The sequence below is a fragment of the Mustela putorius genome, unplaced genomic scaffold (genome assembly GCF_011764305.1).
Source record: "Mustela putorius furo isolate JIRA1106 unplaced genomic scaffold, ASM1176430v1.1 tig00003834_pilon_pilon_pilon, whole genome shotgun sequence".
NCBI lineage: Eukaryota > Metazoa > Chordata > Mammalia > Carnivora > Mustelidae > Mustela > Mustela putorius.
Window position 1 is genome coordinate 75,087,096 of NW_025421987.1, and position 24,263 is coordinate 75,111,358.

At 36.5% G+C, this 24,263-nt stretch overlaps 1 protein-coding gene across 2 annotated transcripts in view; it reads right to left on the reverse strand.

Moving 5' to 3' along the window:
* Positions 1-24,263, reverse strand: part of SPATA16 (spermatogenesis associated 16) — a 244,138-nt gene that overhangs the window by 80,601 nt on the left and 139,274 nt on the right. For both annotated transcript variants that reach the window (XM_045088170.1, XM_045088171.1), the window contains exon 5: positions 7,252-7,336. In XM_045088170.1, the coding sequence (XP_044944105.1) occupies positions 7,252-7,336 (85 nt within the window). The remainder of the gene's footprint in view (positions 1-7,251; positions 7,337-24,263) is intronic.

A 24,263-nucleotide genomic window follows, 5' to 3' on the forward strand; every position in this document is an offset into this window, starting at 1 on the left:
CAATTTTGTTGAGTCACCCATTAATGAGTTAAGCACTTACAGATAAAATTTCTTTGGCATATGATGTGGGGTTGACAAGATATTCAGTGCCAAATGGTGGGAATTTAAGTGCGACACGTGACAGTTGATAGGAAAACTATTTTTAGGTGAGTGAGTTTGGTGCTTCTTAAATTATACCTAAACTAGTTACAGTAAAGGTTGGGTTACTTTCAGATACTTTTGTCCAAATATTTTATAAACTGCATGCCTGATGGGGCCAAATAAATAAATAGACTATAAACAAAGGCCATTAGGAGAAATGCTCATATGACATTTTTTTTGGTTCCTCTCTGTGGAAACATTTTTCACATGGAAGCAAATCTTTAGAGAGAACACATTTTTCTTCTCTAGAATATGTAGGTGTTTTGTTAAGGATAATAAAAAAAGTTCTAGTTCTTTGACCTTACTTTGCCTGAAATTTCATGTTGAAGATTTTATTTTTACTCTTGACGTTGAGATATCATAAATCTGTATCATGTAAATGATTAAAATTGGTATAATTTTGCAATATTGGGAAGAAAAACAAAGAACTGGAGTGAAAAAGTTAGTCTCCATTATTGGTATAAGGCACTAAATAACAGTCAGTGTTAAGTTATCCTGTATCATTCTCCAGTTAGGGCAGAGAAACCCATTAGCTTACTGCTGTCTTGATTGCTATGTTTGAAAGAAGCTAATAAATAAGATGCTATGATGTATATGGAGACATCCATGAGCACAGAAACCAATGAGACAAAAGGGACTATTGGAAATTGGCAACCTTCTCCACATACTCTGATAAATCCCAAACTCAACTAAAGCACAAAGTTTTACACATTTGTGAACTTAAACACACACATACACACCACACAGAAATACTTAATTTATATAAGCACAGAATTTTTAAATAACAAATAAAAAACTATTCCAAAATATTCTTGACATTTTGGTTTGAGTTTCATGTAAAATAGTATGTTTGGTTAACTGAATTTAATAAATGTGTATTGAATCGCTAGATGCAATGCACTTTGATATTACTGTGGAAGAAAAAATTAAGAAGAAATGATGTCTAAGTTAAATAATGGCTGTTTTTCTTGTTAATAAATATTTTGTGCTAGAATAAGTTTCTTGAAGACAGGACAAGGTCTATTTTGTTCACTGCTGTAATTCTAACACATAACGTAGTGCCATAGAGTCACTAGGAAGTGATCAATAAATATTTCCTGAATGGGTATGAATGACAAATATAATTTGAAAATAAAAAAGAAAAGTACCCACTAATTTAAGAGTAGTCTGCACATACTGGATTGGAAATGTTTCAAGCTTGAATGACTATAGTGTAGTTTAAGGAGGAACTATATGACACGAACAGTCTGGGTATTATTTTTGGCTTTGAGCTTTGGAAGCAATAAATGTCTTCTGTTAGGCTCATTACCAAGAAGAAAAAGGGCTGTTGAAAAGAGAAGGAGTACCCAAGGGACTCAACCTGTTGTTCTGTTGAACCCCTAAACACCATGGAAGGGCTTTAAAGCCCACAGACTGTGCATTATCTTCCTCAAGCATATGGCTGGGGAAAATCTTTTGCATCTCAGTGCAGCCAGTTCCTGATTTTGTCCTTTGAGAGTGACTAATTTCACCAAAGAAAAATTTCTTGCTGGTGAGCCCTCTTTGGAAACCATTTAGGCCATTGATATCTTTAAGATGGTGAACATTCAATGCCAAGTACAAGTTGAATTGGATGGGAAGTCTTGGTATTCTCTGCACAGATGGAGGATCTGTGAAGTTGGCACTGCCTCAGCCTTTGCTGCTTCACTAAGGAAAGATGCTCCACATGTCAGGCTTTCTACAGGGGCTCATGTTGGTGTCAACAGCCCCTCCAACAACCCCCAAAAGAGGTCTTTCAATTGCTGTGAAAGTCTTCAACTTCTTCAGAGCCAAGAGCTCAAATCAGTGCCTTTTCAGTAGATCTTTGTCAAGATATAAGAACACACCATGAGGCTCTTTCTTAATAGAGAAGTTTGTTGGCAGTTCAGAGAAGAAATTTAGAAGTGATTTAGTTTGATTAATTCTTGAAAAATTTTTAAGAGAAAAGAAAACTCCTTCTTAGAACAGATTGATAGTGAGAAGTTCATTCCAGGACTAGCTTTATAATGGCTGATATCTTAGTCACATAAGTGAAGCAAGTCTTTTGATTAAAATGCTGAATTTACTATTAGAGATGCTGCTGAAAAACTATGAGCTTTTTTTTCTTTCATTCTTTCTTTTTTTTTGGTCAAGCTGCTACTCTAAATGAGGTGACTCTTATTTTGTTACAAATAACAATAGCAATTGTTATTGTTATAAATAACAATTTAAATTTTCTAATACTGGAGGAGAGACTGACAAAGTCATGAGAGTTTTTAGGGACAAAAATCAACAGACACTTGACAAATGGCTTTATGTCTTATGAGGGTCACTTTTTGTTCAAATGGCTTTAAAACTGAAACAAATTGCTAACATAGATAACTTTGATGGTATAGACTTAACAAAGATAATCTCATTGACCTGAGGACAAAGGAAATGATGTAATATGAATTTTGGTTATTGTTGATGCCTGCCTATCCATATGAGATCTTGTAAGCTACAGGTGCTCTGATTCCATTTACTATTAGATACTTTGTGAATCAAGGTTGTATCTCTTATTGTTATTAAAATGAAACATCAATATTGATGTGATGTCAAATATATTTCAACTTCTTATTCCAGGAAAATTGCATAACCTTTTCCAAAGAGTGATAAAACTGTAATTCTCCATATTCTACATGTAGGAGTTCCAATGTAATGAGATACACAGCAGGCACATTTTTTTTGTGTATATGTTTATGAGTATTGTTTCTAGGTGGATGCTCATAAATGGAATCAGAGTCTCAGAGGGGTTTGTGACTCAAAAAAGAAAGAAAGAGATTTAAAAAAGAATAATTAAGGTGAAGAATGAGCTGATCAGGCAGCTTGTCCCTGTTTAGTTGGGCTCCTCTGTACTTGTTTTGTGGGACTTCTACAGCAAAATTAGCTCTTATCCCCTTTTCTCACTCCATTTTGCAGTGCAGACTGGAGTTGGCTCTGTTCCTCACACTGTAGGAGAGAAAGCCACATACCAGACAATCCATGTCACTGACAGCATGGCTGAAAGCGAAGGTGGGAAACCAGGAAAGGGAAAGTGGAATGGAAGTCATGTTTGTTTCTTTTCTTTTTTTTTTTTTTAAGATTTTATTTGTTTATTTGACAGACAGAGATCACAAGTAGGCAGAGAGGCAGGCAGAGAGAGAGAGGAGGAAGCCGGCTCCCTGCTGAGCAGAGAGCCCGATGCGAGGCTCGATCCCAGGACCCTGGGATCATGACCTGAGCCGAAGGCAGAGGCTTTAACCCACTGAGCCACCCAGGCACCCCGTCATGTTTGTTTCTTGATGCTAGTAAGTCTAGCCCTGGATCTAAAGGGGCCGGGGGCTCAGGAGGTGGACTACAGTTTACTGTTAAAATCTTTTTGAAATAATATTACTACTTTAGGAGCAATGTATAAATACATAGTGGTCACCGCTTCAAAATAGCTAATTTTCAGTATGACCAGGAATTTTCCATTTTGTTAATTAGCTCAGAATTGTGATGGGGTTTCAAGGTATTTGAGAATAGGAAAGTGGCTGATAATAGGAGACTGGGTATCAGGTTTCAGAAGCATGCATGCAAGTACAGTTGTGACAACTTATTTCCAACCCTCTCTAGCTCTGAAGAGGTGATGCTATTATAGCATAACATGTGCAAACACTTTTATTCAGAGTGATATATTCCAGTGTGAGCTGTCATGTAGTGCAGAGCTTTAGGCCTTTTTTTCTTGCTGGACTGATGATATGAAAACTGTTCCTAATACAATTGAAAAGCGTTCTTGAGCTCACCAAAGTAAAGGTCTGTTCTTTTGTATCCAAGAATTTGTGAACCAACAATTTGTGAGAGTAGGTGTAGAATGGCTCTCAAATTTTTACATACCCCAATTTTCCATTTCTTATTTCAGATGTCTAAGAAGACTAACTAACCAGAGTGATAGGTATTTTATGTGATTGAAAGAAGATATACAGAAACTTCATCACTTACAAAGGTAGTGAAAGTAGCCTCCTGTCTAAACCTTAATGGATGTCTATAAATGTATATGCAGATACAGTTTCTAGTCTGTGATGTTTGGGGGCATTCATAAATTCAACATTCTTAAATTCAGTTGCCATGGTAGATTGGGTGGTGGAGCATCACTGTTTGGCAATCTCCAAAAGCCCCTTTTGATTTAGGACAGAATAAAGTCTAAGGAGGAAGATATACACATTTAAATTAAGATCAGAGAGAGGCAGGCTCACATAAGAAAGTATGTAACTGGTGAGAAGGGCGTGGTGTGCTAGTGTTGAGGGGTTTAGTTTATGGAATTTATCTGCAGGATGAGATTTCTAATTATGTTACTTCTTTTTATCTTAATATGTGTGACATTTTTAGATAGGCTTAAAATATTAGATTTCAGTACTAAAATGATCTTCAAGAATAGACCTTCTCAAACACTTTGTGCTAGTCATCTCTTATTTTCTAGTTGAAGTTCCTCTAGAAACTAATTTGCCCTAGGTTAAATAACTATTTGGTCTTAGAACTTGGACTGAATCAGATCTGACTTCTAAACAAGGGCTCTTTTCCAGTATGCCTAGTTGCTTCAAATTATAAGAGGAAAAGAAAAACTCAACATCCCCAAAATGAATAATCCAATTAAAAATGGGCAGAAGACCCGAATTGACATTTTTCTAAAGAAGACGTACAGATGGCCAACAGACATATTAAAAGATGCTCAACATCACTTATTGTCAGGAAAATGCAAATCAAAACTACAGTGAGCTATCACCTCACACCTGTCGGAATAGCTAAAATCAACAACCCAAGAAAAGAAGCAAGAGGTGTGGGCAAGAATGTGGATAAAGGGGAAACCTTTTGCACTGTTGGTGGGAATGCAAACTGGCGTAGCCACTGTAGAAAACAGTATGGAGGTTCCTCAAAAAATTAAAAATGAAATAAGGCTATGATCCAATAATCACACTACTAGATATTTACTACCCAAAGAATACAAAAATACTGACTTAAAGGATACATGGACCCTAATGTTTATAGCAACATTATCTACAATAGCAAAATTATGCAAGCAGCCCAAGTGTCCACTGACTGATTAATGGATAAAGAAGAGGTGGTACATGTACACAATAGAACATTATTCAGCCTTAAAAAGAATAAAACTTTGTCATTTGCAATGACATGGAACTACAGAATATAATAAAAAGTGAAATAAGTCCATTCAAAGAAAGATAAACACCATATGATTTTACTTATATGTGGAATCCAAGAAACAAAACAAACTAGCAAAGGAGAAAAAAAGAGAGAAAGAGAGAGGCAAACCATACTCAGCTATAGAGAATAAACTGATGGTTACCAGAAGGGAGGTGGGTGGGGGTGTTGGTTAAATAGGTGATAGGGATTAAAGAAATAATTAAAAAATAAAGAGAAAAAGAAAATACAAAGAGAAATATGTTTTTCTTATTTTTATTAATACAGAGTAATTAAATAATAGTATTTGTTTTCCTCCTTTTTGCATAGCAAACATGCATGTATTGGTAAGTGGAGATTATTTTTCTACTTTGAGGTAAAAAAATGGGGATATTAGTGTTCTTTGAAAGCTAAAGGAAACAGGAAAAAATTATTTACAGTACATTAAATATGTACATTATTTACAGTTGCACCAACAATGGATCTATTTTTTCTTAGTTCAATGTAGAAAACACAGTAAGTACTCAATGTTATTTGTTTAGTGAATGAATAAATTAAATCAAAACTTTCATTTGAGACCTATTATATGCCAAGCTTGCTGAATGTTGTATCTAATCCTTGAGATTCAACTCCTTTCCCACTTCTTTCCAGGAGCTTCTGAAATCCTTTAATAAAAATAAAGGATTTTTTTTTAAGTAATCACAGGTCTCAAATATAGTAGGACTAATATAAACCTTTATTTTTTATAGTTGGTAAACTGAGCTTCAAATATTTAGCTGGAACCATATAAATTATTGAGCATTTTATATGATAAACCTAACCCTTTACTGTCTAATAAAGATAACACATGATATAGAGACAGAAAACTGGGGGCCAAGACATAGTAGTGAAAATATGGGAAAAATCAGGAAGCATCAAAAGACTACTGGTGATTATTTCTCACTTTCATATTTGTGTTTTATAAGATCTTATTCTAGTTGGTTTGGAAGGTTCATATTAAATTAAATCAAATCATCTTGAAGTATGAGGAATAAAAGGCTCTACACAGTCAGGAAAGAAGATACAGAGGAGGGTTTTGGCTTTTGTAGTTGACTTTCAAATATTTGAAAAAAATTTCATTTGGAAATGGGTTTCCTTTTGGTCCATGTTGCCCTACTGGGAACCACTGGATAAAGTAGAAATCTACTTTACATGAAGAAGGCAGTTTAATAATTAGCAAATTGGTTGTCATTTCTTGGAGTTAAATGTGCTCTTTATTTTGGATCTATTTCAGCAGAAAGTTATTGACAATTTGCTGAGAGCAGACAGGAAATTAATAGATTTGTGTATTGTGAAGGAGATTGAACTAGCGTATTCTAAATTCTCTTTATAATTCTAAGAAAGTATGACTCTATTCTTGAGATCTAATTGACCTTTGATATGACTTCTTGCTGCCATTTTGAATAATAAATGAGAAAAAAGATCTGTAGTTTGTTATTAGTTAGGTGTTCTAAACACTAAATATGCCCCAACAAATACAACCGATCCTTGCATTTTTCCTTTCCTATGTAATTGGTATTACTTCTAGTGTATGCTTTTACAGATCATAGATCAAGAAGAATCTGTGAAAATACAATGTTCATATTTTAAAGGATCATGTCATTATAGCAGCATGCTTGGGAAAATAGTTCCTGGGATGTCTAAAATTTATATTGGGCTATAAAACTGAAGTATGTGGCAAGGGTTAACAACCTTGAATTTTGTCCTCAAAATCAGTCACAGAAAATCTACTTCATTATAAATACATTACTACTGAGTAGTGTCCTTCTAACTGACAGGGCCAGAGCTACTTTTTCCAGCAATCTTTTAAGCACCAATCCTTCATTTTGGTTCTAAAAATGAGAAGGGCTCTTCCTTCATAGTTGGGACATCATTTTTTACCTGCCAATACAGTTTGATGAGCTTGCTTATACACTGTTCACTTCCTCCACAGAGCCAGAACATGTAGTCAGCAATCATGGCACTCCTAAGAACAAGGAAAATTAAAAACAAAACAAAACAAGACAAAACACAAATTTATAGGGCAGAAGGCAAACCGTAACAGGTAGTATATATAAATACTGAGGAAGAAGGTTGTGTAATATATAAATTTGACTACATTAATATTAAGCAAAGCCCAAGCACATTTTAGACTGTAGAAAAGTAGGTTTGTTTTTATTTTCCATTGTTTTTCTTTTAATCTAAACTAAGACTCCAAGAAAAGCAACCAGCTATTTGTCTTCCAGATGTTTTTTCTGCTTGTACAGTATAAGAATACTTGAAGACTATGAAGGAATGCATTGTTTCGGTTGCCCCTTATTAAGCTTCAGAGCATTTATAGAGCAACACATATTTTATGGACTCTAAAATGCCTTCAAACCTAGCATAGCATACATAGCTAACTATTGTATAGCTATTTAAGCATATCTCAGACTTTGCCTGAATTAAAGATTATTCAGCTCGGATTAAATTGGCCTTCTTAAAAGTAAAAATAAAAAATTTGCAATTCAACAAACACTCCCCTCCCCCACTTTCTGTATTTAATTGAATTGGTTTTCGTATCTAGTATGTACAACCACTGAATTAGTCTTATTAAGCTGAGAGGATATTAAAAACTATTGTGCAATTGATATTAATTCATTGCTTAGCACCCTTTGGAAAAACAGTTTACTTTTATGACTGTTTTGCTAGGCCTCTCTATTTCTTTTCTCCAGAGATTCCAAATCCAATTAAATGTGACTAGAAGTAATTCCAAATTGTCACGTTAGCCAATTAAACATATAATAATCCTGTGTACCTAATCACTAGTACTAAAAGTTTATTTATTTAAGTGGAGCTATCACGGTGTACCCCTGAATGTTTTTCTTATCTTTGCCTGCAGATATGTGTTGTTTCTTGACATCATTGTAAATTGAATTAGAAATTTTCCTTCCCTAAATATAGGTTGTCTAAGGCACAGCAACTATAAACTTACTATGGTACTCTGTTGGAAGAATTAAAATGTTTAGTTTCTTGCTCAGGATAGACAAACATTAGGACTTTAAAAAATAACAATGGAAAAAATGCCACCATTTGGAGGGTTATTCTGCCCAATTTGTTTTTTTACACATGTGGTATTGGAAAGGAGCTGTCCACTGACATTTCAAAATAAATGATAATAATTTAAGAATAACTAATCTTTTAAGAATGCTTTTATATTTTTCAAAGCCCTAGTTTACTGATAAGATAAAGTGAGCTAGGAAGTCTGATGTTGTATGAACATGTAAGATTTAGGAAAAAAAGTTATAAAAATCACAGACAAGAGGGGGCAAAAGTGAATTTCAAAATTTGCATTTGATAGAAACACTTGGAAAAATTTTCCTCTCATGACTACCTAAAAAGGAAGCCTACTTAGGTACCTGTCACCTAATAGAAATCCATTTAATAAATTCTGAATTTAGGAAATCAATGAAAAATGTAAAAAGTCTCACTCTCAAGACAGCACACACATATTTATAGAAGCTGGGTACTCTTAGGTGATGACTTGATTTTGCACTCTGATTCCTCCTTCCGTTATCATTTGGATATGTAGACATGGCTCAACAAGCAGTGTTTAATGAGGAGACCAGTCATTAGTTAAACCAGGAGTGGGTATGATTTCCCTAAAAAGAGTCAGATAGTAAATATTTTAGGCTTTGTGGGCCATGTGGTAACTTTGCCTTATGGAGAGACCTATGGACACTAAGTGAACACATTGAGTGGGGTTATGTTCCATAACTTTACATCCAAAAATACATGGTACACTTGATTTGGTATAGTTTGCCTAACTCTATATAAATTAGGAGGTTGAGCAACAGGTGGCAAGCATTGATAAAATTGTCAGTCAAGAGTTAGGCACCAGCTTCTATATATTCTGGCCACAGACTCCCTTAAATATTTCAGTCTACTGTTTTCTTTTTAGGGACAATGTATACAGTGTACTAAGATTACTGTGCAGAGTTCAAGAAGGAAACTTTACAATTCTGAAACATGCAAAAACTGTAAAAGATGATCCTGGATGGTAAGCACAGAGGCTTAAGTAAAAGCTAAATTGATAGTTTCTATCATGTTAGTGATTGTCATTCTTAGATTGGAATAATTGCTAGGGAAGAGAGATCATGACAGTGGGTTTCTAGAGCTTTCCTGCATTTTTAATGCTTTCAGTGATTTAGTTTTGAGTTCACCATTGTAAAATTAGAAGTTATAGTATTTTTATTAATGTTTTCTAAAAGTTGCTCTTACTGTAATGATGTGTTGTCAAATTGCTACATTCTTAAATATGATTTTATTACACCTGGGGGCTCACATCTTTTTCCAAAGGAACATATCTCCCAATTTATATTGAAACAAGTGAAGAATTAAGGTTCATTGAAATTTATTACTTGCCCTCAGGGAAGCACAATTACTATAATAGTAAAAAGATACTAGTATTAAATAACAAAGTATCGTTTCAGAGAGCTACATGTTTGCTAATATATTTTTCATAAGTATAACATTTCACTTAATGTTAGAACACAATTTATATTGGAGTTGCTTCAGCCCCATTTTCTTCCCATTGGAAGTGGCAGTTATGTTTTCACCACCCACCTTCCTTTGTCTGGTTCCCTATCATAGCTCTGCCCTACAGCTTAGCCTCTATAAATTAGTATAAAATTCAGTGAAAGAACATGAAAAGAGCATGGAAATAACATTATACCATGCAGTATCTGTGAGGCAGGACGCAGGGGTTTCTCATCATGCTGAATTTATAAAGAGCAAGGATAATTAATTAATCAACTCAGAGCATCTACAAGGAGTCAAGTACCTTGTGGGATCCTGGTTCTGGGAGACTCCCCTGATGAACCGAATGTAAACATTAACCATCACTCCTCTACTTTCCTTTACATATCTCTGTTTACCTTTAGACCAGTCTCCTGGAGGCTAGTCAGTGTGATTCAATGTTGTTCTAATTGTGTTTGTTTCATTGTCATTATTCTATTCAACTTACTTTCATTAGTCTACTGAATATTGTAGCTCCACTGGACCTGGAGGATCATGTTAGCCAACCCCTTTTATGTGACAGTGGGTGGCTTCGTCTCTGTCCCTTTAGAACCTTTCCTCATCTAAGCACCAGGTTAAGCATTTTACATAGTATAGTGTGAACTCGATCCACCCACCCATCCATACTTCCGCATCAGATCTCATCCTACCCATGAAACTTCTCCAGTAATTCATTCTCTCTCTCATTTCTTTTCTTTGCCCTTTCTCAGATTTTTCTTTTCTCCTGGAGCTTTTGTACCGGCACACAAAAATGCTGTTGTTTCTGCCATCTTAAAACAAAATATCCCCAAAGCCTCTCGATCTGCTTCCCTTCCAGTAATCATCTTAATTCTTTCCTTCTACACAAACAATAAACAACAAGAAGCCCACAGAAACTCCTTGAAAAAGCTGTGTGTACTCCTTATCTCTAATTTCTCTCTTCCTGCTCTCTCCTAACTCACTCCGGCAAGGTTCTCATTCTGCTACTTCACTGAAACTGCTATAGTCAATGCTACTAATGGTTTCCTTGCTGCTAAAACAGTGGTTCAATTCTCAGTCTGCATTTTGCATGCACTCTCAGGTGCAAGGGATGCAATTGCTTATCCCTCTTCCGGTGTATATTTTCCACTTGGGGTAACAACTCTGTTCTTTCCGGTTTCCCTCTGCCTTACTGGTTGGTCTTTTCAGTCTCCTTTTCTGGTATCTTCTCATCTCCCTGGATTTCTACTACAAGGGCAAATGCTTGGACCCCTTCTTTCTCTTTCTATATGCAATCCCTTCGGGATCTCATCAGTTTCGTGGTTTTAAATACGGGGTTGAAAAACCTTACATTTATATCCTGAACTTTAATCTCTTTTTGGATCTCGAGATTTGTAGGAATTGTCTTCCTCACATCTCTACGTGGATACCCAAAAGGTATTTCAAGCTTAATATTTCTATACCTGAGATTCTAATGCTTTTTATTTTCCCTTCCCCAATCTCTAATAGCCTTCTTCACCCATCCAGTTTCTAAGGCCAAAGAAATTAAAATTAGTGCTCCTGAGCAGGTCACTACTGTGCTTAAAACTGCAAAGGCTTCTTATCTCACTCTATCACTTATCTAGTAAAAACTAGTTTTTATGTATGTATGTATGTATTTTTTGGAAATCTCCTACTTTATTTGAATAGGATGCCCAGCCAATTCTCCTAGGATTTCTATTACTTACTAGATAAAAACTAGTTTTTAAAATGGCATTTGAGCCCTTTGTCATCTGGTCTGTGACCTTGTTTCCGATTTACTCTGCTCCAGACAAGCTGTCTCCTCTGCTGTTGCTCAAAAAGAACAGGTACACTATTGCCTCTGGGATTTTGCATTTGACGGTTGCTGTTCCAGGGTTTTTCTCTAGACAACCCCTGACCTCCTTGTTCATCTATCTTTAGGTCTTTATCAGACATTTTCTCAGTGAGGACTACCCTGACCACATTCTAATACTATCCATACCAAAGCCTAAAATATTTACTCTCTGGATCTTTCCTGGAATATAAACTTCCTGAGGGTTGGAGTTTTATCTCTTTTATTCACTGCTCTAACCCCACTGCCTAGAACAGTGTTGGTGTGGTACTCACACAATAAATATTTGTTGAACTAATGACCACATGTTCTCTAATTTTTTAAAGTAAAAAAACTTGAATTCTTGTTATAAAAACTGGAGGGCTATAGAGTTACATAGCTTACTAGGAGTCTCCTAGAAGGAGTCTGGCCCTGGATTACCTCACTGCTCATATTTAACAATGCTTTTGTTTTGGAGGTGGTGCAAGAATGGAGTGACAGGGTGGGCTTGTCCCATGTAGAATCCAATATTTAGCTCACAAAAGAGTTTAATAAATGTTAATGGATGCTAATGTAATTTTTACATAAATCAAAGAGAGAAGGTACCAGGAAGCATATTAGCCTATTGTATTGTATCTAAAGTTATTTTCTAATGTGATGCCTTCAGTCATGTATCAACAACTGTGGTTTCCCTGCAAGTCTACTACATTCTTCTTCCGATATGATATTTGAGTTCATTTTAGAAAAGTATTTCTGAAGACACATTTAATTTACTTAATACATCTGTTAAATGTGAAAGGGTCAAAATCTGGCTTTTAAATATATGTGTATCTAAAACAAAAGATTTTTGTGTCAAAGCTCAGCTTATTGTGAATCAAATCCCATTCCTACCAAACAGCAAATACACAATGCAAGAATTTGATGTGTTATTATTAATAAGGTAGCTACCAGTTTTGCTTTTCAAATTAATACCATACAAGGATCACAATGTTTAAGCATTTTCATGCCAGGTGATTTTACAGATTGAATATTTCTAAACAGACTGTGTAGTTCTCAGGTTATGAGAGTATACTACTGGCAGTTCTCAAGACCTATCCCCATATTCACAATCTGTAACAATTCTACTCAGTGTGGCCACTTGGTGGTGTCAAACAATAAGATATGGGTAAACAAAAGAAAATCACAGCACATAATCAGCTGTGTGTTCTCCTAGGGCTGACAGGCTGGGACCTTGAAAAGTCATTCGTTCATCACCTTGCCTTTAGGCAGGACCACACTTAAACCTTTCAAATGAGGCTGATGAGAATCTATTCTGTTTTAAAGATCTCTACAGAAGGACATTGCTCTGTTTTCCTCACTGATTCCTTAGCTTCACAGCCATAAATAGTCTTCTGCAGTTTTAGTCTGCTGGTTCAGTTCTAGTCTCCAGGGTTAATGCAACCAAACTAGACCTTATTCTCTGAGCAGCCATTCTACATATCCTCACAAAAATGTATTAATCTCTCTTCCCCAGGTTAATTAATTAACACCAGTCGCTTTAATCTTTCTCCATAGGTCCTCTTTGCTTGACATTGGTCAGTTTCATGATTATCTTTTCAATTTGGTTGAGTTCCTCCTTTTCTTTCTCCTACACTCAGAAACTGAGCTCTCTCAAGAGTCTAAGAATAATCTTATGGTGTTCGTATGCAGTCATTTCACTAATGTCATGGTATTCTTACAAGTGCATCCATTAGATAGTTCTGACTAAAGAATCCTTCCCTATTATCAACATACTTAGGAAGTTGTTTCCTTTCTCCTATACTGAAAAAAGCTAAAGAACAGCTGTATGGGCATGTTGTTAATTTAGATTCATTAATATTGATTAAAGTGTACATTCCTTTTGAATACAAATATACACTAATATTGAATAGATTATATTCCGATCAGGAGGAGAACCAAGCCATCAAATCCACTCAAGCAAACACACACGCGCATGCGCGCGCGCACACACACACACACACACACGAAGCTTCTTTTTGCAGGCCCATGTCTTTTCCACACAGCAATCAGCCACAATGATCTTTAAAAACTATGTAAATATAAAATACTTCAAATAGAATCCAAGCTCCTTCTGTGGTCTACCAATCTTGCAAGAGGCTGCCCTTGCTTTCCTCTCCAACACATGTTCTGTCACCCTCTAGTCAAGTGTGGTTTATTCAGTTGCTCAAAGCAAATATGAATTCTCCTGCCTTGGGGCATTTGCATATTAGGTGCCTCCCACAGGGAATCTATTCCTTCCATTTTTTTGCCTGGCTGCTGTTTCTCAAGATTTGGACCTTTTGGCTTTAGCTTAAACACTGGTGACCATTTCAGTGAGCCCTTCTCTGACCACTCTGTGTAAATACATCTACCTTACCATCCCTCAATCAGAACCTTCTTTTTCTTGCATTAAGTCTCGTATTTTGTAATTACTAGTTTGTTTACCTATTACCTTCTTTTCCTAGTATGCCCAGTATGGTAACCACCAGCCACATGTGGCTATTTGTATTTTAAAAGAATTAAAATTAAAATTTAAAATCTAATTTTCAGGTACATATGCACATTTCAGGCACTCTCTAGCCACACATGGCAAGTGGCTACTATGTTAACTGGCACAGAATGTCTCCATCAACAATGAGAGTTTAGTGGCAACACAGCTCTGGACAGTAAGCCACAGTGCCTGCCAGTACAGTGCCTCAAACAATACCTGGTAAATAGCAGGTGCCTGTGATGGTTGATTTTATGTGTCAACGTAACTGAGCCACAGGGTGCCCAGATGTTTTGTTGAACATGATGTCTGTGGGAGTGTTTCTGGGTCAAATGTTCAATGAGATTAACATTTGAAAATGTACACTGAGTAAAGCAGATTGTTCTCACTGATGTGGATGTGGCGTATCTGTTCCACTGAAGGCCAGAATAGAACAAAAAGACTGAGTAAGGGAGAATTCCCTTTCTGATTGTTGTTGAGTTGGGATGTCAGTTTTCTCCTGCTCTTGGACTTGAGCTTCGATTAGAACTTACACCATCAGCTCCCCAGGTTCTCAGGCCTTTGGCCTCAGACTGGAACCAAACTTCTGGCTCTCCTGAATCTCCAGCTTGCCAAACGACATATTTTAGTACTTCTTAGGCTCCATAATTGCATGAATCAATTCCATATATTTATACCTCCTATTGGTTCTGCTTCTCTGGAGAACCTTTATTAATACAGTGCTCAGTAACTTATATAATAACATATAATAACAAAATAATAATAATAAATAATAACAAAAGCAGCTTTTGTTTGCACTTTGCTCTGGTTATCCTTTCCCTCACTCCACTACCCCTAGTCATTTGGTTTTCATCAGGAAACCTTATAGTTTTCATCATCCCTTATAGTGTTCTCAGTTCACGTATTTCAGTGGTTGATGAACATTGAAGGAGTTATACTTTGGTCTCTCTACCTTTGGAACAAATCTGTCTCTGTGCCTAATTGCCTAGTTCTAATATCTGAGAGTTGCCCCTGACACCAAATCTCTAGCTTTTGCAGACCAAATCTAGTTAATGTGTTTCTGCCTTGACTGCAACTCCAGATTTTTATGATACTGGGGTTCTAGCTTGATCATGCTTGATCCTGCAAGATGGCCTAGCAGTGGATAATAGTTGTTTTTTTTTTTTTTAAGTTCCCTGCCTGCCTCTAGTCTGGAATTTCAAACATTGCCTGACTCTAGATTCTCAATTTATAGCAACAAAAAACAACAATAATAGCATTATTACTATTTGTAACAACAACCAGTATTTATAGAGTGCTTACCATACCTATAGTAAGAGCTTTTACATCTCATTTAATTCTTAAAACCACGCTATGAAATGAGTCTTGAAACCAAGCTATGAAAGTGAGTTTCCTTAAATTGAAGAGGTTAATTTCCAAAAAGTTGACAGCAGAATCAGGATTCAACCAGATATATTTGTCATCAAATGTTGGTCTCTTAACCATGGTCCTGTACTACTTCCATTCTTTACTGTGCATCTTTTACAAGACTCTATTATCTTTTGTTGGACTTCCCTGATGCTAATTTCTTGCCAACCTGTTGACTACTGGTACACTCTCTAAAAACCATATTCCTGTGATTAAGTGTGTGTGGGGGGGGGCATGGTTATTACTGCCTAATGCCTGGTCCTCCTCCCCTATTGCCATCCCATGCTTGTCTCATTAGCAGTCATGTCGTTGTGTTATTTCTGGCTTATTAATCTGATACAGTCAATTTTCCTCTCCTGGCAATGTCAAAAGATGTGTCGTTACTTCTATAGAAAATATATGTCTGGTTGAAAAGGTCTAGATGGATGGAACTCATCTCGGATTATATATGAAGGTTTGATATTGAGTTTGATTTTTTTTTTTTTTACCCAAATATGGTTACTCAACATTGTCAGCAAATGTTTATTACAATAGGCAAGGTTGGGAGTCATGGTCACATGGAAATGTATGAAGACATGATACTGACCTTTATGAGATGCCAAATTAACTATTGCAATAACAATATTTGAGAAGCATTAATAAAATATAAGGCAGTTTTATAGCCATAAAGAACAATGCAAATGTTAAGTATGTAATGTTAACTAACAAGTACACAATGGGGGGGGGATGATTACTCTTGGCTGTAATAGACTGACAGCCCTGAGGTCTGATTATGGTTAGCACTAATTTAAAGTGATGATGAAGAGGGAGGTTTTGTTTTTGTTTGTTTTTGTTTTTGTTTTTCAGAGATATATCACATGGAAGGGCTTTGAACATAGAAAGTATAATACAGGATGAGGGGAGAAACAGAGGATCTGTGTAAAAGAAGAAAGACCAGGAGATTATGTTTCAGACAGGTTATGGTAGGCCTTGGATTCCAGACAGATGAATTTTGATTTTTGTCTAATAGATGTTGGGGAACAACTGAAGGATTTTTGGCAGGAAGAATAACATGAAAACTTCTAGTTCAAAAACCTTGGTCATTGCTGGTTTTCTATTCTGTGATGGGGGTGGAGAGCATCTTATCCAGCCAAAATCTCTCAGACTTATGTTTAGCAGGGACAATGACAGTCTGTGGCCATACTGGGAGCATTCCTTGGGTTTCTTCTTTTATATGGGTTTAAAAGAAGTGTCCCTTGATATCTGGACCTACTTAGCTTCCAGGATGAAGATGATGGTCTGAGAAACCAGGGTCCTGATAGGACCATATGATATACAAAGGGGGTTTGTTATTATTAGATTCATATTTGCATACTTCATGAATTCTTTCATTCCACAAAGATGGAGATTCTAAGATGAGTATGCTATTTCCTATCATTAGGGTCTGTGTATGTTTGCATCTCCTAATGCATCTCCTAATCATTGCATTAGGAGATGCAAACGTACACAGATAATTATATCACAATGAGTAAAGTAGAATAATTGATATATATACTAATGCAGTTGAGAGGGCTGTGTTAGGGAGACAGACCTTAAGGAGATAAAAGCCTGAATAAGCTTAAAATGCTGAACAGAAGTTAGCCACACAAAGGGAGAGTGAGACTGAGAAGGGCATCCTAGGCATAGTGTACAACTTGAACACAGGTTTGGAAGTTAGAAGTAGAAGGAACGCCCCAACAGGATCAGTTTTCTGAGTTTAAAGCAGGCAAAGGCGGCACTGAGAAGGCACAAAGAAACATGGATTTTAGCCTGTGGATTTTAAACACAGAATGACACAGAAAGTCTATGGTTTAGAGAGAGAATCTTGGCAACTCTGTAAAGAACGCATTTGAGGGCAAGAAGACTGGAAGTGGGAGGTCACTGAAAGAGTTCTGAGAGACAATGAATGAGCTTTAACTAGGCAGCAACAGCAGGCAAAGGGGAAATTGAAATATTGGCACCATTACTTAAGGAAAAGTCAAATGGCAAAGGCAAATGAGAAGGACTTTGCATACTTAAATATGGTGACATTCCAGGCCCTGTGTCGACCTGGTGTCAGACACTAGGGGCTGTTCCCAGAGAGGCATATCCTATTAATCATGTGAGAAAAAAAAAAAAAACCCGAAAGATGAATTCTTTCCTTTTCCAGATGAATGGAAAGTATCTGATTCTCAAGAAAATCATAAATAATGATAAAACAATAAAGGGCTTGGCCTGATGCCAAAAGTATAACTGTTGGATAGAGACTGGTATCACAAACAGGTATCAACTTAGGTGATGTTCTGCCCTGACTCCCTGAAAAGCGCTGATGGAGCCCTATAGACCTGAAGAGTTTTCTTGGTGCTCATTCTTGAAGATTTCCTTCTGGAGCATTCCTCTATGAATGTTCCTGCCAGTGAAATGTCTCCCATCTCACCGTATCCCAGGTCACTCTCCCATGACCAAGAATTGAACCCCCATCCTTGGAAAATTTCTTCACCAGCAGAGGGCGCCCTCACCTCTTGGTATTTGTGAAAATTCAGAACGGGTTTCTCTAATCTTGAATAGGATTACAAAGTTTTATCCAACTTTTTGCGAGATCAAAGGAAGTGGCAAAATTAGGAAAAAACAAGGCATGTCATCCTGAAAAGGGGCAAAAGCTAGAGGAGAGTCTGGCTATACAAAACCAGGCAATCCTGAATCTAATTTTGCTTTCAGTAGTTCACACCAGCAGTTTCTAAAGCCAATATAAAATGTTAAACAGTTGGAAAAAGGAGTATACAGAGCAGAAAATACACCCATTCACAGCAGAGGAACAGCTTTCAGTAAAAGTGGCCAGAACTAATTCTTGTTAGTCCCAAGAAGAAGAAGAAGGAAAAAGTACAGTCTTAGTGCTTGCCGTTCTCTCCATCTCTGCTTGGGTATGAGTCTCAGAATATATAGAGATTATACATTCCGATAGACCATCCTGATTACTTAGCAGATTGTGTAACTGGACTGCAATAAAAAAAACTCTGCTGCCTATTTCTCGAGAGCCCGAGACCTACAGGTAAAGATGGAGAAAGTGAGCTAAAGAGTGAGTAGCAGGCATGGGCAGATTTCAGTATGGCAGAGTGGTTTGGGGGACTTGCAATTAATTTTCCAATTGAAACAAAGTGTAAATACTCTCTGGTGAGGTTTTCAAGGCAGTCTACAGACACCCATTTAAACCAGTTTACTGAAATGATATATATTTAACAGTTACGCAATGTTTTACTAATAAAATAAAACAGCAGTGTTTTACTAATAAGACCAAATAAAAGAGTAAAGTAACTTAATACACCTAAATTTAAAATTTTTTTTTAATTTTAAAAGATTTTATTGATTCATTTGAGGGAAAGAGCACAAGCAGAGAAGGCAGCAGAGGGAGAAGGAGAGGCAGATTCCCTGCTAAGCAGGATCATGACCTGAGCCCAAGGCAGTCCCTTAACTGACTGAGCCACCCAGGTGCCCCAATTCATCTGAATTTTTAACTGAATAGGAGTAGGTTTCATTTACAGTGTTTCTCAATAGTGGTCACAATTGGCAATTTTGGGTGGTTCCATTTTGTGTTGTGTGGGTCTGTCCTGTCCTGGGCTCCGCTGGAGGGTCAGCATCTCCAGGCACCCTATTCTACATGTCAATACTGATTGCCAGTTACATCGACAAACCCAAACATACTCACCCACTTCCCATGACAAAGAGAGTCTGAAAACCACTCAGAGGGTTATTGAAATTCTGGAAGGGAATCACAGGTACTTAGGTTGATGGGACAGTTTTTAAAGGTTTTTTTTTTTTTTTTTTTTAGATTGAGTTTTATTTGCATAATATTTCTTAGCTGAGATCATATTATGAAGAGCATTTTCCTTATCTGTCTTGAGCAGGATAACAAAAAAGACAAGCCAGAAGACTGCTGGAAGTTTCTATTCGGTTAAAAATTCAGGTGTATTAAATCATTTTACTCTTTTGTTTGCTTTTATTTTATTAGTAAAACTTTACAGAACTGTTAAATGTACATTATTTTAGTAAACTGTAGTTTAAATGAGTGTCTGTAGGCTGCCTTGAAAACCTTACCACAGTGTCTGTATACTTTGGTTCTAATGAAAAATGGATTCCAATGTTGGAAGAGTATGTATATCTTAGAAAAGTTCCCTGAGGTGTAATAATCGAAGCACTAAGTAGGGATCCCGAAAGAAAAGAAGAGGTGGGGGGAATATTGTTTGCATGATCCTATGTAAAGGCTGAACCCAGGCTATGGAGCCAGGTCTCTTACTCTTTTGTAACTTGCTTGACCTTATACATGTTGCTTAATCCTAACAATCTATGTATAGTCCATCTCTAAAACAGAGATTTTTTTTTTTTTTTAAGATTTTATTTATTTTTTTGACAGAGATCACAAGTAGGCAGAGAGAGAGGAGGAAGCAGGCTCCTCGCCAAACAGAGAGCCCAATGCAGGGCTCGATCCCAGGATCCCGGGATCATGACCTGAGCCGAAGGCAGAGGCTTTAACCCACTGAGCCACCCAGGCGCCCTGAACAGAGATTATTTTAATAATACCTACATTCTGGAGTTGTGTATGTGTGTGTGCGTGGTGTGCACATAATAATATATGTAAAACAACTGGAAATCTATGAAATAACCTACGAATTTCAGGTTGATACCCTTATTATTAACATGATTTCTGCCAACCTGAGGGCGAATGTAGGGGGGGTGGTGAGGGTCAGAAGTTGAGTCTGATGCTCCCACCTCCGGCAAGCTCGGTTTCCCTGCTGCAAGGATAGAGGTGGTGTGAGAGAAGGTCAGAATAAACTGGATGTAAGCCGGAAGAGAGGCTCAGGATACCTGGGGAATGTCCTCCTAAGAATATTGTTATATTTGTTACATGGGATACTTGGCACTTAAATGGATCTTTGAAACAATTTATATGAAGCATTCTCAATTTAATCCAAATAGGAAAACTGCCACAACAAAACACCACCACCACCACCACGACTAACAAAACCTTTTTGTGAAAATTCCATGAAGATACAATAAAGAGTGTATTCTTCAAATGTTAACAGCTCACTGGTGGAGGACTGGCTCACTCTTTCAAGATAGCGGAGGGCTATAAAAATAACATGTAAGCATTTGCTGATTTTGTGAGTGATATATATTCAGGGTAGACATTTGGCAAAATTATGTGTTCAGATTTGCTTTTCACACTTTTCTAGACCCCTTTAAATAGTCCATGCCTCTGTTGTGGCATCTCTTCTTATTTTCCAATGTAGTCTGTCCATGATCTGGCCAGTAAAGATCCTCAACAGTAAAAACCACCTTCACCTGTTCTCAACTCACCATTACAGGATTCAACTTTTCCCTTTCTCAATATTCCTAAATTCAAGGATATCCATTCTTCTTCTCATCTAGAGATAAACAGATAACTTATAAGTCATCAGAAAAATCCTCTGCCCCAAAAATGTTTCTCAATGACTTGTATCATAAAATGACACTTTGTCTCTTCTTTAGGTCGAAGAATTAAATGGCATTGTAAGTTTATATTTTCTCTGAAGGTGAAGGCACTATCATTCATTAATAACTTGTGAGAAGTTATTTTCATCATATTAATAGAAAGGCAGTATAGCACAGGGATTAAGAATGCAGACATGGGAGTTTGATTGAACCCCAGTGCTGTCATTTGCTATCTTTATGACTTTGGACAAGTTTCTTATCCTTTCTGTGCCTCAGTTTCCTTATATTACCATGTTGATAATAATAGTTGTCAATCTGACAGGATTGTCAGAAGGATTAAATGTTCTATTACATGCAATGCACACAGAACAATAGAGTACATGAGTACTTGGGAAGCACTCAGTAAGTGTTAGCTTGCAAATTACTATTCTGCCTAGGCATTAATACTGATATTTAGGAAAATGAAATACACAGTGCTTCATCAAGAAGCTTGCATCCAAACAGACTTAAGTTGCTTCAAAAGTGTATCGATTTTCTAGGTTGTTATTAAAGCTTCTTTCTTGAACTTAAAAGACTTATAAAAGCTTGTCACTAATATAGGTGGTATAGTTGTGTGAGCCTACAGTGAGAATGCCACTCTCTTGGTGCAGTCTTCTCGAACCATTAATACTTAAATCTTCTTGTAGTTCACCCTGTCATACATTTTGCTTGTAAGCCTTCCATTAGAGCCCTTTAACTGTCCCTTGTTGATTAGTTATTGGTTTTCTTTAAAAGCATCTCTGATATAGTACAGTTTTGTGGAGGGCAGGGATCATGTCTCATTCATCATTATGAATTCACCAGAAATTTGCACATTGTAGGTACTTGTTACATGATTATGTAACAAATAATGAATGAATAGTCGAAAGATCCGTAAGGGCAGAGTTTTTTGAAGGTTCATTCATTGCTGTATCCACAAGCATTTAAAACAGCGTCTGGTCAATAGTAGGTCATCAATAAAAATTTGCTGATAGATAATCTGCTTAAAGTGAAAGATGGCACAGATGTGCTGTTGAAGTTTAAATAGGATTCTGTATATGAACCCAAATTTTTCACTGAATTAAGATCTATTCCTCCAGAAAAAAAAAAAAAGTATATTGGGGAAGCAAGCTATGGTACACAGAGTAGACATTTGTTTCTTCCTTTAGAGCTGTTTCTCTGCAGGTAGGGGAGGGCAGGAATAGTTGTTATTCATTAGCTCTATTCTTCTGTCACTAGCCATAGCTACTCCCTCATTCCCTCCCTCATTCATTCAAACAAAAGCTACTGACCATTTGGTAAATGAAGGACACTGTGGCTGATGATGGCAGCATGAAGCAGGAAGGGTACTCAAAGTTGTTGGTCATGGCATTTACGTTTGAGTACTTGAAATAAAGTGAGTCCTCTTGACCATCATGCATAAAGTGTGACAGTCTCACACAATCCACTTCTAAAAGAGACTGCCTTGCCTATGACTCCTGATGAAGGAGCAGGTTCAGGGGAGCCTGATCCTCTTTTCTGTTTCGATTAGGATGTGCAATCAAATTTTACAGACTGATGCTATAACTCTCACCAAACATCTTGGAGGAAACATGCATGACTGGAAATCACAGATATATCAGAAGTAGAACATTCAAAAAAGAAACACTGAGTAGCAAGAGGCACTTCAGGCTGCCTCAAGATAGCACTGTGGTAACATTTTATGCACCTGTCTGCTAGGGCTGTTCCACTTAGGAAAAGACCTCAGGGAAGAGTGGTAAGCACTGCAATGCCCACATTCTTGACTCCACACAAGTAGGTTTTCTGAAGACATCCCTAGTCTAGTCCTGTAGTTCTATCATCATTACTGAGGCCCCTTTCAGTATCAAAGTTGTCATGGTTTAGAAGGTAAATGGTGTGGTTTCCTATTGTTTTCTCACAAAATACTCTATGTTTTAGAGTATGCGTGTATGTTGCACAGTCATCTTCCTTGGTTCAATATACATGGTAAATACTCTGTAAAAAGAATTATCTTATCTCGAGTAGGATTATAAGCTTTGAAAGAGCAGGAATCTCATTTTTTGCTTCTCCAATTTCTTCTTTCTGGCAAGAGCTGATTATGTAGTAGGCTGCAATACATTCCTATTAAATTCTATTTAACTTTTTCTCAAACTTAAGATTCAATGGAAAAAATGGTTATGTATGTGTATTTTTCCCCTATAAGTTATGTATTTTCTTAGAGATACAGGTATTTATCCTTAGCTTGCTAGATGACTTTCTTATAGAATTTATCAGGAGATGTAATCCATAAGAGCCCTAGTTTTTATGCTAAAACTCATTTCCAAATGCTTATTTTGTAGTTTAAACTTATAGATTGAAAACAGAAAGCCTGACTAATAGATAATAAAAACAAATCTTCATTACTTCACAGGTTATCCATTATACACAAACAACTAAACAAACATAAAATAAAAGCTCTATACATTGTTTCTTAGATGAAAAGAGAATACAGGTCAGGTTGAAGAAAAAAATGAGGGATTCCAGATATGACCAGTGTTAAGTAAAACTATAAAGTTAGAAATTAAAATGGTATGCATATTAAAAGCAACTAACTATTAATTTATTGAGCACTTACTGTGTGCCAGGTAGAAGTAAGTAATATTTACATTGTCAAATTTTGGGGACAGAATACATGGATAATGTTAGAAGCCACATTCTAGATTCTGTACTACAATTGTTGAGTTTACAAGGTAATAATGCTTTTGCTCTTAGGAGAACTTTTGTATTCTTGAATTGGTTCATGGTATTGATTTCAGGAAACTTTTACATTTCTTTTGGGATACAGTGCAATATCCATCTGTTTATTTAGATGTTTGCTTGAAGGGGGTTTAATGTAGGCAGAGATGATGCTCTTTTTTCTCCCCTACGTAAACCACAGTTTGCATCGTTTTTGTCTTGTTTTTTGTGTGTTTTTAATTTTGCAAATGTGCCCAGAGGCATTAAGTAATGGTAGCATATTTATAAATTAAAATATAAATAAATAATTTTGGGAAGCAATAACAGCTGGCAAGTACTTTTTCAAGTGAGTTATTTGTAAGGAAAGAAACAGTTCTCTAAGCATGATGAAACAAACCATACCAGCTTGCAGAAGAATAGATTGTTCAGAAAGAGCCTCTTAACAAAATTCTAAATTTT